The 11,069-nt window shown below is 54.0% G+C and overlaps 4 protein-coding genes and 9 non-coding genes across 13 annotated transcripts, besides 11 other annotated features; all 13 read right to left on the reverse strand.

The window, feature by feature from the left end:
- Positions 1-1,693: a sequence feature (areas merged during assembly that could not be assigned to a particular haplotype. This can correspond to areas where the two haplotypes were merged or to regions with more than two copies in the genome that were merged during assembly.).
- Positions 139-226, reverse strand: Tc00.1047053509037.3. The gene has a single exon (XR_008255593.1). It is a non-coding gene; the product is annotated as a C/D small nucleolar RNA (snoRNA), TB6C1C1 (small nucleolar RNA).
- Positions 1,099-1,160, reverse strand: Tc00.1047053509037.6. The gene has a single exon (XR_008255594.1). It is a non-coding gene; the product is annotated as an H/ACA snoRNA, TC6C1H4 (small nucleolar RNA).
- Positions 1,297-1,378, reverse strand: Tc00.1047053509037.9. The gene has a single exon (XR_008255595.1). It is a non-coding gene; the product is annotated as a C/D small nucleolar RNA (snoRNA), TB6C1C2 (small nucleolar RNA).
- On the reverse strand, positions 1,550-1,637 carry Tc00.1047053509037.12. Its single transcript, XR_008255587.1, has one exon. It is a non-coding gene; the product is annotated as a C/D small nucleolar RNA (snoRNA), TB6C1C3 (small nucleolar RNA).
- Positions 1,678-1,754, reverse strand: Tc00.1047053509037.15. Its single transcript, XR_008255588.1, has one exon. It is a non-coding gene; the product is annotated as an H/ACA snoRNA, TC6C1H2 (small nucleolar RNA).
- Positions 1,694-2,982: a sequence feature (areas merged during assembly that could not be assigned to a particular haplotype. This can correspond to areas where the two haplotypes were merged or to regions with more than two copies in the genome that were merged during assembly.).
- Positions 1,807-1,873, reverse strand: Tc00.1047053509037.18. The gene has a single exon (XR_008255589.1). It is a non-coding gene; the product is annotated as an H/ACA snoRNA, TC6C1H1 (small nucleolar RNA).
- Positions 2,142-2,180: a sequence feature (A-rich).
- Positions 2,551-2,628: a sequence feature (A-rich).
- On the reverse strand, positions 2,708-5,017 carry Tc00.1047053509037.20 (surface protease GP63, putative; the record flags this gene model as incomplete). Its single annotated transcript, XM_801527.1, has 1 exon — positions 2,708-5,017. One exon carries the CDS (start codon positions 5,015-5,017, stop codon positions 2,708-2,710), a length of 2,310 nt encoding a protein of 769 aa, XP_806620.1.
- Positions 2,983-3,152: a sequence feature (heterozygous, Esmeraldo-like haplotype).
- Positions 3,153-4,613: a sequence feature (areas merged during assembly that could not be assigned to a particular haplotype. This can correspond to areas where the two haplotypes were merged or to regions with more than two copies in the genome that were merged during assembly.).
- Positions 4,614-4,824: a sequence feature (heterozygous, Esmeraldo-like haplotype).
- Positions 4,825-5,553: a sequence feature (areas merged during assembly that could not be assigned to a particular haplotype. This can correspond to areas where the two haplotypes were merged or to regions with more than two copies in the genome that were merged during assembly.).
- Positions 5,554-11,069: a sequence feature (heterozygous, non-Esmeraldo-like haplotype).
- On the reverse strand, positions 5,669-5,756 carry Tc00.1047053509037.23. Its single transcript, XR_008255590.1, has one exon. It is a non-coding gene; the product is annotated as a C/D small nucleolar RNA (snoRNA), TB6C1C3 (small nucleolar RNA).
- Positions 5,797-5,873, reverse strand: Tc00.1047053509037.26. The gene has a single exon (XR_008255591.1). It is a non-coding gene; the product is annotated as an H/ACA snoRNA, TC6C1H2 (small nucleolar RNA).
- Positions 5,926-5,989, reverse strand: Tc00.1047053509037.29. Its single transcript, XR_008255592.1, has one exon. It is a non-coding gene; the product is annotated as an H/ACA snoRNA, TC6C1H1 (small nucleolar RNA).
- Positions 6,383-6,463: a sequence feature (T-rich).
- On the reverse strand, positions 6,485-7,330 carry Tc00.1047053509037.30 (hypothetical protein, conserved; the record flags this gene model as incomplete). Its single annotated transcript, XM_801528.1, has 1 exon — positions 6,485-7,330. One exon carries the CDS (start codon positions 7,328-7,330, stop codon positions 6,485-6,487), a length of 846 nt encoding a protein of 281 aa, XP_806621.1.
- Positions 7,529-7,558: a microsatellite.
- Tc00.1047053509037.40 (eukaryotic translation initiation factor 4E, putative) lies at positions 8,241-9,473 on the reverse strand (the record flags this gene model as incomplete). Its single annotated transcript, XM_801529.1, has 1 exon — positions 8,241-9,473. One exon carries the CDS (start codon positions 9,471-9,473, stop codon positions 8,241-8,243), a length of 1,233 nt encoding a protein of 410 aa, XP_806622.1.
- Positions 10,284-11,069, reverse strand: Tc00.1047053509037.50 (aspartyl-tRNA synthetase, putative; the record flags this gene model as incomplete). Its single annotated transcript, XM_801530.1, has 1 exon — positions 10,284-11,069. A coding segment is annotated over one exon (786 nt), but the record flags the coding sequence as incomplete, so codon positions are not given.

Raw genomic sequence — 11,069 nt, forward strand, 5'->3', positions numbered from 1 at the left:
AAAAACGTCCGCACCAAAACAGAAGAGCGCAAAAAGGCAAAGCAACAATAAAATAGGGCAGCAACAAACAAACAGGCACGTACACCTCCAGTAAACAACAGAGAGAGGGAGGAGGGGGGAGAGAGAGAAGAGAAAGCGTCAGTGGATCCCTTGGAAAGGCATCGTTGCAGTGTCTCCTTCAGTGGAAGTTCAGATACCACAGGAATTGCACGTCTAGTCATCATGCAGTAAAAAAAGGCGAGAGAGAAGAAAGAAAAGTGGAAGCAGCGTGGGGCGTCAGTGGGTCTCTGCACGCCGCTCCAGTGAGGCATTTTGTCTTGTCGAGTGAAGGTGGGGTCACACTGGCGGCAAGCTCATAGCCGTTAGTCGCAATCATCACGCGCACTAGAAGAAGCCGTGCACAGTCCGTCCATCGCAGCCGCTGCTGTTGCATCCCCACGGAGCTGCAGATGTGTGGATTCATGAGTGCCTGCAGTGGATGCATCGAAGCACGCGCATCTCACAACACCTCACGCCAAAAACAAAACACAATGTCAAATTTCAGCCAGCGCGGAGCGCCATTTCCGTGCAGTGCTCCACAGTTACCGTGGTCAGCGCCTGAGCAACCCCCCTTACATAACGGTGACTCCACCAACAGACCGCTCAGAGAAGGCACAAGCAGAATTCCACTACCGCGGCCCTGGAACAAACCAAGATAAGGCCTGCTCGGTCAGAACGGCTCCCTCTTTCCATGCGGCCAGACACCCTTAAGTAAGATCAGCCCACACACCCGTCTTGTTCTTCCGCGGCCTGACCGATTCCCACACTTCACTCATGAGTATAACGTGGCTTAAACTTTTGACCGGAACAGTCTCCTTTGTCTGCCTGGTTGCAATGGGAAGCGGTGACTGATGCTTTCGAATCCCTCAGCCCACTGTCGGAAAAAAATTGCATGCGGCAATGTAATGCCCGCATTCCAAATAGGGATCACGAAAAAAAAAGCGGTTTCACAGTAAAGTTGCAAAAGTTGCAAAAGGGAAACAGATGCAGGTTTATTTATTATATTCGTTAAATTGCACCGAGCAAGGTACAAAGAAAGGAATCAAAACAATACGTTGCTTCTGGCCTCAATGGGTATCCTGTGAAGTGGCATTGATGGATACAGCCACCAAGGGACCTGTGATTTTAAGGCGTCTTTGGGTTCCATCCCGCTCTCCCAAAAGCAAATCCGCTCTTGGCGCAATAAATAAATGTGCCTCGCAAAGTTGCAACCTGTTTTTCTCGTGTATTGGGTATGCCTCGGCCACGCGCTTGCTGCTCAGTGTGTTGTGTCTCGTCACACGTACAATCAGGTGTATAATTAAATTAAAACATCATTTACAAGCACACCAAAGCATCATCCCAAACACGCTGTCCGTCCAACACAATTAGACCATAAACGGAGAATGCGGCACACAGCCCGGGGAAACACACTCCGGCACGACAGAGGAGGCGAGGTGCTGCACCGTGGCACAGAGAGACAGAGAGAGAGGAGAAGGCGGCGGAGAGGGCTGTGGAGGGAAGGGGCGCGTCAGTCCCGTGTCTGTTGTAGGTAGCTGGGTGCACGGAGGTGTAACTCATCGTCACGGTCATACAAACGCCTCGATTGATCGCATCATGACTTCGTCAGTCGCCCTGCGCGTTTCACGCCGTCGGTGCTGCTCTTGCGGGCCCGATTGAGACAGTCATGGCACAGAAATGATTATATACGGCCGCCGCCGCACCCACGGAGCACGCTCCACTCACGCGCGCACAGCACTCCTTCCCCTCCGCACAATGGCCGTGGGTTCTGAGGCGGCAGAGGTGCAGGCGAAGTGATCGTTGCAAGCACGGCGCCTGCGTTTTCGCTGGCCGTCAGCATCGGAGGCAGCACTCACACCGCAGAGGTGGTGGTGGCAGTGGGGTAAGAAACGAACGGCCGGTCCATCCCGCGAGAGGGCAGCCGAGCAAAACATCCTAAGCAACAAGAGAGGCAACAAAAAGAAGAAACAGGCAATCGGGCTAGACCCGCCTCCACTCCAAAGACACAACACAGCTACCGCCCCAGAGCGCTGACACATCCCCAGTGAGCCCAAAAAGAAGGAAGTAAAACACCCGCACATTCATTCGGTGTCCGTCCACAAAAAAGAAAAAAGAAAAAAAGAAAAAAGAAAAAAAGAAAAACCTATTATCAGGCGCCTCCGCCATCACCGAAAAAAGACTTCTTTCAAAATCCTCGGCGCGTTTTCACGGGATGTCGCAGTGCGCAATAATAATAAAAGAAAAATATTGGGAAATGGGGAATAAGTCAGTTCCCTTCGCTGTCGCTCCGCCAATGCGCCTCTGAAGACAAAGAAGCACTACAGCCAGAGGGGATGCATGACTTCAGCACCGGTCATTTCCAAAGCAAACGTCCCACACACACCTTACACAATGTCCTCCGCCGGGCGGTGAGGCCAATGAGAAATCACAGGCACTCTTGTAGCCGGGAGAGGGCGAAAAGAATTTGGCTCACCGCGGCAGAAAACAAAGCAATAAAAAACATAAAACTATAAATAAAAAAAGAAAAAAAAAGAAAAAAAGAAAAAAAGAAAAAAAAGGAAAGAAAAGAAAAGAAAAAAGGAAAGAAAATGTCCGAGCTCCTATAGCAAAAGGATTCCAAGAGAGGCCCATGGAGCAGGGGAGGTGCGGTGTCGGCAACAGGTACGGGTCAAGGTGCAACAATCACCGTGCCGATCACAATGAGGAGGAGAAGAAGCGGCGCAGAAGTGACCGCCAGAGCGCTGCCATCGTTATTTCTGGTCATCGCAAGGTGTTTCGGGTGGCTCTCCACGTCGGTGCTGCTCGCATCACTGTGCTTCAACATGGTGAGGCAGACATCGCTGAACAAGGGGCATCTTATGCTGCCCGCCGTGAATGGCGCCGGGGGCGTCAGCGTCTGACCCGGTGCACAGGGATGCCACTCCTCGCTGCCCCTGTACCGCACACTTAGCGTGCCCTCACCACACCTCAACTGCACGCACACGTCACCAACAACCGTACTGCCCATCCGGAGGTTCTCCCCAGTCAAGCAGCGCGAGGACGGGCCAACAACGCTCCCAGGCATGATGGCCTCGTCGCCATCCATGCACCCAGTGCCATTCATTGGCGCGATGAAGGGGCAGTACTCCATCATGGCCCCTCGCCTGGAGCCCTGCTTGGTGGCGAAGTACTGGAACTCCGGTGGGATGTTATCGTCCTGGTAAATTGCGCAGGTCCCCAGCGACTGGCGGTCAGACGTGCACCGCAGAGTGGCGTCGCTCGAGTCGGTGCAGAACATATCAGGGTACAGCGTGGCACCGTCCGTCACGCACTTGTCGGTCAGCAGCGCGCAGCCGGCTCCGCTGCCCCAGCTCATCGGCTCCGCCATCTCGAAGTTTGCCTTGTAGTAGCCGAGGTCGGTGAACAGCGCCATCGTGATCGCGGTGTAGTAGCCGGAAACAACGAAGCCCGCCATCAGCTCATCCTTCGCGTTCCGCCGCCCCCAGTGAGACATCAGGCCAAGCCACGAAGGCGGCCTCCACTGCTTCTCCACCACCGTGAGCGTGGTGCCCGTTGAGAGGGTTCCGTCCGCCGCTGCCTGCGTTGATGCGGAAATATGTTGGGCCGCACGCAGCTTGAGAGTTTGCTCCCTTCCTGCTCCCCCCACTGGACTCGCTGGTTGCCCAGCAACTCCTCTTCTTCCTCTTACACCTGGCCCAGCAACTCCTCCTCTTCCTCCTGGCGCCGCCGGATTCCGCATTGGTGGAAGCATTGGTGGACCACCCTCAATCCCTGTTCTGGGTCCACGTGTGGAAGATATATGCCTCCGTTGCCCCGTCCTTCGTTCTGCCTCTCTTTCTTCCTTTGTGACTATTCGAATCACTGGCCGATTTCGAACAGGTGGTGCTGCTGGCGCAGATGATTGTTGAGCTGCTGACGATGGTTGTGGTTTTGATGTTTGTGGTGGTTGCTCCGGTCCCTGTAGTGCCGCTGAACCCGGTGATGGCGCCGCCGGAGCCGATTGCGCAGATTGTGCTGGTGGTGTTACTGCGGAAGGTGCTGCTTCTGATCCTGACGGCTTCGGTGACACTTTTGCTGGTGCTCCTGGTGCTGATGGTGGTGGTGTTGCTTTCCCTCCTGGCGCCGCCGGATTCCGCATTGGCGGCACAAACTCCAGCTCCATGCCTGGCGCTGACTCGCAGCCGTAGTGGCGCCTTGCCTGCTCCAGCGTATTCCGGGAATTCACAACGTGGACACTGCTCCTCCCACGCACACCCACCTCCCGCTTCACCAGCGCCTGCTCCTCCATGTCCGCCACAATGAAGCCGAGGGCGTGCGCCATCTCGTGCACAGCCACGCGGATGTGCTGCGACGTGTTCGCAATGTGGCGCGGGTTGTAGTTGATGACGCCAACAACAGGACGCCCTCGCGGGCCCAACGTCGCGCACGGCATCGCCCACGCAAAGGTCGGCTTGAACGTCGGAACAGCAGTCGCGTACAGCACCATGTCCGCATCGGGCACCCCATCCGTGTGGTGCTCCTCCGGCACAGGAAACTTCCCGCAAACACTGCCCTCACGGAACCTCGGCACGACCAGCGGGCCATCCAGTGGCCGCACCAGCAGACGCTCGCTGTGCATCTTCGCCGCCTCGGAAAGAATCACGTTCTCGAGAATGTCCACCTTCTCCTCCGTCAGAATGTCCTCCTCCTGGCAGACCATCTCCTTGCCAAAAAACATGCTTATATGCTCCCCGGCCCTGGTGCAGAATCCCCCCAACCCCTCCAGGTCATCCGCAAACACCTTGATTCGGAGGGGCGCCCAGTCACTGCCCACGGACACAGTGACAGGACTGGCCGGCTCCTCCCCGCCCGTCACTTCGCCAACGTTCCGTGGCAGGCGATCAAACACGCAATGGTGCGGCACCGCAATGACGAGGCCGCCACCGGTGCACAGCAACAGGAGCAGCGCGCAGCAAAGCTGGCGGAGCTGGCGAAACATTGTGAGTAGCTTGTTTCTAGCGTTCAAAACTATTACTGCATGCACAGCGAAAGTGCGCACAAGACGGGAATAGAACAAACACACAAGAGAAATAAAATGGCAACAACACAAACAGGCACGCGCAGGACAAAAGCAGCAGTCGAGCACGGCGCAAATCCGTCGCAGTCCTCTTTGCACTCCACAGCTCTGTACCGCACAATCATTTTGCGCCCAGTTGCTGGCACACTCCGGTCCAAACGCCGCGGGATATCAATGGCTTTCGGTCGCAGTGGCGTGTGGTCCGCCTCCGCCAGCAGGAGTGTGTCGCCCTCCGCAACTCGGCAAGACTCCCCTCCGGAGGCTGTGCAATGGCAAAAAAAATGGGGGTGATAATGCCATCAGAGACGGGTACAGAGTGCACCTCACGCACAGGAGTCTGACGCTTTGTTAGGATAAAGAAGATCGGGACGCATCAAATGCACGGCAGAACCCCATATGAAACAAGGGGGCAAACAATGGCCAGCCACGGCTCCGCGGCAAACGGAGAATGCGGCACGCAGCCCGGGGAAACACACTCCGGCACGACAGAGGAGGCGAGGTGGTGCACCGTGGCACAGAGAGACAGAGAGAGAGGAGAAGGCGGCGGAGAGGGGTGTGGAGGGAAGGGGCGCGTCAGTCCCGTGTCTGTTGTAGGTAGCCGGGTGCACGGAGGTGTAACTCATCGTCACGGTCATACAAACGCCTCGATTGATCGCATCATGACTTCGTCAGTCGCCCTGCGCGTTTCACGCCGTCGGTGCTGCTCTTGCGGGCCCGATTGAGACAGTCGTAGCACAGAAATGATTATATACGGCCGCCGCCGCACCCACGGAGCACGCTCCACTCACGCGCGCACAGCACTCCTTCCCCTCCGCACAATGGCCGTGGGTTCTGAGGCGGCAGAGGTGCAGGCGAAGTGATCGTTGCAAGCACGGCGCCTGCGTTTTCGCTGGCGGGAGGGGAACAACAAAAAAGTGGGTGCGACTCAACATCTACGTGACGCACGCGTAGGGGAAAATAACACTTAGGGATGAACAGAAAAGGGGACAGATGCGCATCGACTTTTGTTCCTGCCTGTTGTGAAAGACGATGGCGTTGTGAGAAGTTAAAACGTATGCCTCGTCGGATTAGCAAATGCAGAGCAAAAATTCCCGTGCAAAAGGACTGAACTTTGTTGGGGCCCTCACAGACAAAAAAAAAAATTGAAAAAAAAAATGCAAAGACAACTAAATAAGAAATGTAAAACACGGTAGGTAAAAGTTCTCTCGCAAGTGGAGATGGCAACAGTGCGCCATGCAACGCAAACAATTATCTCCACCAAATGTTTTGTAGCTGTTGTTGTCAGGCTTATTCTTTTTGTTTTTTTTTTTTTTGTTTGCTGCTGTTTTCGTTTATTTGATCATTTTTTCTCCTCTTCATTTCTTCTTTCCTCTCATATCTGCGCTCTCTTCACGCCCCAAAGTCAGACTCGTCCACACCCATGGATGTCACATCCGCCGCGAGCTGTTCCAGCTCCGCCACCTTTTCCTCCGTGAAGGCGTTGACGGTTGTGTCCAGCTGCGCATTCAGCTCTCGCAGGGCGTTCTCTTCAATGCTGGCGTCCTGTAGCGCCTTGGACGCGTTCGTTCGCACGTGCTTTGTCTTCTGCTTAAATAAAGATATCACCTGATGTATTTCTTGCACCGCCTTGTCACGGCGGGCAGTCGTTACGGGTGGCATCACCACCTTGATCTTCTGCTGTTCCTTCGTCACCTGCAGCGTCCCGTCAAAACGTGTCACGCGCTGAAGGATGGGGCTCGCAAAGCTCGCGTTCTGGGGAACAATTTCAATTGTTGAGTTATTCGTCTTCACGACCTGCGCCACCTTCGTAAGGAGAACTTTGCGCCCACCGCCAACGTCGGCCTCCAGGAGCTCCAGGCACTTCGCCATGTTGAGCACTTTCATGGCGCTCACGTTCGCCCGCTCAAAGTGCTGCATGAATATTTGCTCCAGTTCATCCGGGACGTCCTCTTGAATGACTTTTTCCGCCTCCTGCAGCAGGTTCTCTCTAACTATCTTCTGCTCGCGGGACTTTCCCATGCGACGCTCGGCACGTTCATCAAATGTCAGGCGGCGCGACTCGCCGCGATCGCCGCGCCGCTGATCCTTTTGGCCAATACGAGTAGGAGAAAAGACAAGCGAACCGACGCATCGCGTGGCCGCAGTGGTGAGTAATTTGGGTTGGCAGCACCGCTGCTTCCACGCGGCACGGCCTCCAGAGACAAGAAGAGCTGGTAGAACCAAAGCAGACCGCATTTATTCCCTAAGAAAAACAGTAAAAAAAAAGGGAAAAGAAGGGGTCAAATATTTTTTTAAAGGTCAGAATGTCGGCAACAGCGCGCAGCTTCAGCGAAACGCCATCACTTCTCCAACATTTCCTCTCCGAAGGAGAGAAACAGACAATACACTCAAGTCCGTTCACTAAAGACGTGTTATTAATGTTTTCCATTCTTTTTTGTTTGTTTGTTTGTTTTTTTGTTTGTTCGGACCAGTCGACGCGAGTAAATGCATTAATTGAACGGCTGCGTTTGAGAACGTGGGCATTCTGAACCCGGTGTTTGTGTGTTTGTGTGTTTTAGGCCCTTCGCATGTCTGTTTATTTCATCCCGTGCAGGAATTGGGGAGAAGAAAAAAAAAAGGGGCGAGTCTCGTTTTTTTGCCGTCGCCTGTTCCCTCCCCGCTCCTGCTGCGTCTCCCTCACCCCGCCGGCTGCCCGCACTTGTGGTGCGCACGACCCTCCCCTCTCTCGTTGATGTTAAGTGAATCCCCTCCACGCGTGCTGGCCCCTTACATGCAAGGCACAACACCTCCACCCACAACCGGCGTTTCCTTCACAGCTTTACTTTTTTTTTTTTTTTTTACAAGGGGAGAGAGCCGCCTGATCTTGTTTGTTTGTTTGTTCGCCTCATGTTTTTCTTCCGCTTGATTTACCCCTCGGCGGCCCACTCGCCCCACTCGTCTTATTTATTTGTTTTCGTCTTCTCTCGTTTGCTCTTTTCTCCTCCTGCCCCGCACCAGCCATCCCCTTCTCTTTCTCTCCGCATTGGCTGCTAGACTCTTCGGCTTCGACAGAAGGCATTTGGTCAACTTCCAATGCGCATTTCCATGGGAAGCGCAACCACATGCACATGGAGAGACAATCTCCCTTCTCTCTTGTTTTCTCTCCTTACCAGCGGCGTCGGTTGTTTCGGCTCCTTTTCTTCTCGGCGAGAGCAGCGGCGGCGGCACGTTCCTGCGTCACGGAGTGTGGCGCATAAAACACAGAGAAAACATCGCCCAGTAGAGGCCGCAGCAATTCGCTGATATCCATCATGAGCTCAGCGCTTTGTTCCGTGACCCACACCTCGAGCAGGTACGCGCGCTCGCGTGCTTTGAGGGCCACGCCGTTGACGGTATCACGCACAGACTTCGACCACGACTCCCCAATGGTGCGGCACAACAAATACACCCACGCATCATTGATGCAATGGGAATCTAATTTCATCTTCAGGATGCCACCGTCTCGATTGCCAGGGTCTTCCCACTTTGGATTGATCCCGTCACGAAAAAAGTACAACGTGCCGATCTTCATTTCTGTCGGCTGAGGAATATTATTGAACACCTTCCAGAAGGTCGCAACAGAATCCACGCGAAACACAAGCGTTGGATCGTATGTGTTTTCCCGAATGCACTCGCCAAGCCCAGCAGGCAGGTAGAAGAGACACCACAAATCACCTAGTGTCATTTCGCCCGTCGCTGGCGTGAGAGAGAACGGAGATGGCTTGGCGATCATCACGCGGTTCAGCGTACGGCGTGGCACAAAAGCCGCCGCCCCAACTTTAAGTGAACTGCGTTTGCTAATCTCTAAAATCTCTTCCTCCGTTTTCTCAACATAAATCGGGGCAAAAGTCGGTGTAAAATTGGCCTTCACTGCCAGTGGCAAAGCTGGCTGTGTGATGTTTTTCCTCGTCGATGTGGTCGTCCATTTCATGCTGGATGATAAATGGCTCTCTTGCTTCTGTTGCCGTTCCTTTTCCTCCGCAAGATCAGCTGTCGACGTCGGCAGGGGAGCCAGCGAATTAGCACCAGTCAGATGTGGAACAAAGTCAGTTGCGTTTGGATTCATGGAGATTGACACAGAAGGAAAGGGTGCGTGCATGGGACTCATACGAGTTGGAAGACGAAGCGCTGTCGTTGGGCTGCACAAGGGCAAGCCAGCCGCCGCACGTGGGGAAGAAGTGAAATTTTGAGCGTTGATCCCGGTGCAGCCACTATGCGTCGTCATAACGTTGCTTGTTGGTACGGATGTCGCAAATCCATTCTTGTTTGTCGACGTAGCGGCGGGGTTCACGCCAGAGGACCGCTTGTTAGCCCATGAAGGAATGTACTCCTTCACGTCCGCCTTCAGAACGGAGCTCATCTGGGCGTTGTCTGAGCCTGTGGTAGTGTGCAGGAAATAAACACGTCGGCTCGGGTTGAAGCAGCAGCCACCTTCTCCTGGGTTCCCTGTCTCTCTCGGAATCACAGGCACAGACGCACGACGATACTTCTGCGGGGCCCTCGTTGTGTGTGTTTTTGCCTGCCTCCTTTTCCCTTTTTCTTTTTTTTTTTCTAATTTCTCCCCGCTTCACTTTTTACTTTTCGTTTGTTTGTTTGTTTGCGGGTTTCGCCCTCTTCGGCTGCTGCGGTGTTTTTGGGAGGGACGACACGAAAGGGGGTGAACTCTCCGCCTCGTGCAGCCACGCGTGTCTAAACGGGGAGGGGGAGAGGCGTCGATGTTTGCTTCCGCGTTATTGGAGTCGACTGTCTTTCCCCTGCGCGGGGACAACAAAAAAAAAAGGGCAGAGAAAAAAAAACGCAGGGCGGTGGAGGCGCTCAAGGCGTGCAGCTCCGCGCGCGAAGTTGCCGACAAACGTATGAAGAACAGGGGAAAAAAAAAAAGCGGAAAAAACGTGAGTATTAAATGGTGGCAAAACAATGGGACGGCAAACTCAGCAGGCTACACCTCTCAACCCCCCGCCTCCGCCTCATATCACAATCACAAGCATGAGGATCCGCCACCACCGTCTCCGTGGCTGCCTGCTTGTTATTTTTTATTTAAATTGCCGTCGTGCTGTCAACCCCTTAAACACACTGAGAGAAAAAGAGAGAGAGAAACCCCCGGTCCACCTTCTATAGGATGGGCAGGGAGGTAAAACGAAAAAGTAACCGACAGCGAGGGGCAAAGAACTCACGGCGTCACGCGCTGCGGATCACGCGGGAACAGCGAGACGAGGCGCACATTGCTGAGACCAAGATATAACATAACCACACGCTCGAGGCCAACGCCAAATCCGCCGTGGGGCCATGCACCGAGACGAAATGAGTCCACGTAGTCTTTAATGGGCGAGAGATCAACACCGAGTGACTGCGCGCGCTTCAGCAAAAGTGATGAATCGTGAATACGCTGCGCCCCACTCGATATTTCCTCACCGCGGATAAACATGTCGTACGAGTTCGTGAAACGCTCATCGTCTGGAAACGGCATCGTGTAGAATGGTCGTGCAGCCGTTGGGAATAGATCGGAGATGAAGAAGTCCACGCCGTAGCGCTCCTTCACCAACTTACCGAGCAATTTCTCATTGGTGGTGTTAATGTCATCGGTCAAAGACAACTTCTCCTCCAGAACGGTGTTCAGGAGTGCGATGCAGTGCGGGTAGTGGATGCGTAACATACGAGTTCCCATGTTGCGTACACGAGCCTTGTAAATATCGGTCGGCTCAACAGAGTCTTCAATGACGCCAACGCCCAACTCTTTGATTTTCTCCGGTGTCAATTGCCACAGCAATGGCTCAAAAGGGTACTGACGGCAAATCGCCTCAAGCTCTCCTGTATGTTTGGCAAGTTGTGCAAACATGTAACAAAATAGCTCCTCAGCCGTGTCAAGTACCTCATAATAGTGTTCATTTATACGCATTTCCACATCTAGGCCAACAAATTCCGTCAGGTGGCGGTGGGTATTGCTGTTTTCTGCACG

The sequence above is a fragment of the Trypanosoma cruzi genome, genomic scaffold (assembly GCF_000209065.1).
Source record: "Trypanosoma cruzi strain CL Brener 1047053517131 genomic scaffold, whole genome shotgun sequence".
Taxonomy (NCBI): domain Eukaryota; phylum Euglenozoa; class Kinetoplastea; order Trypanosomatida; family Trypanosomatidae; genus Trypanosoma; species Trypanosoma cruzi.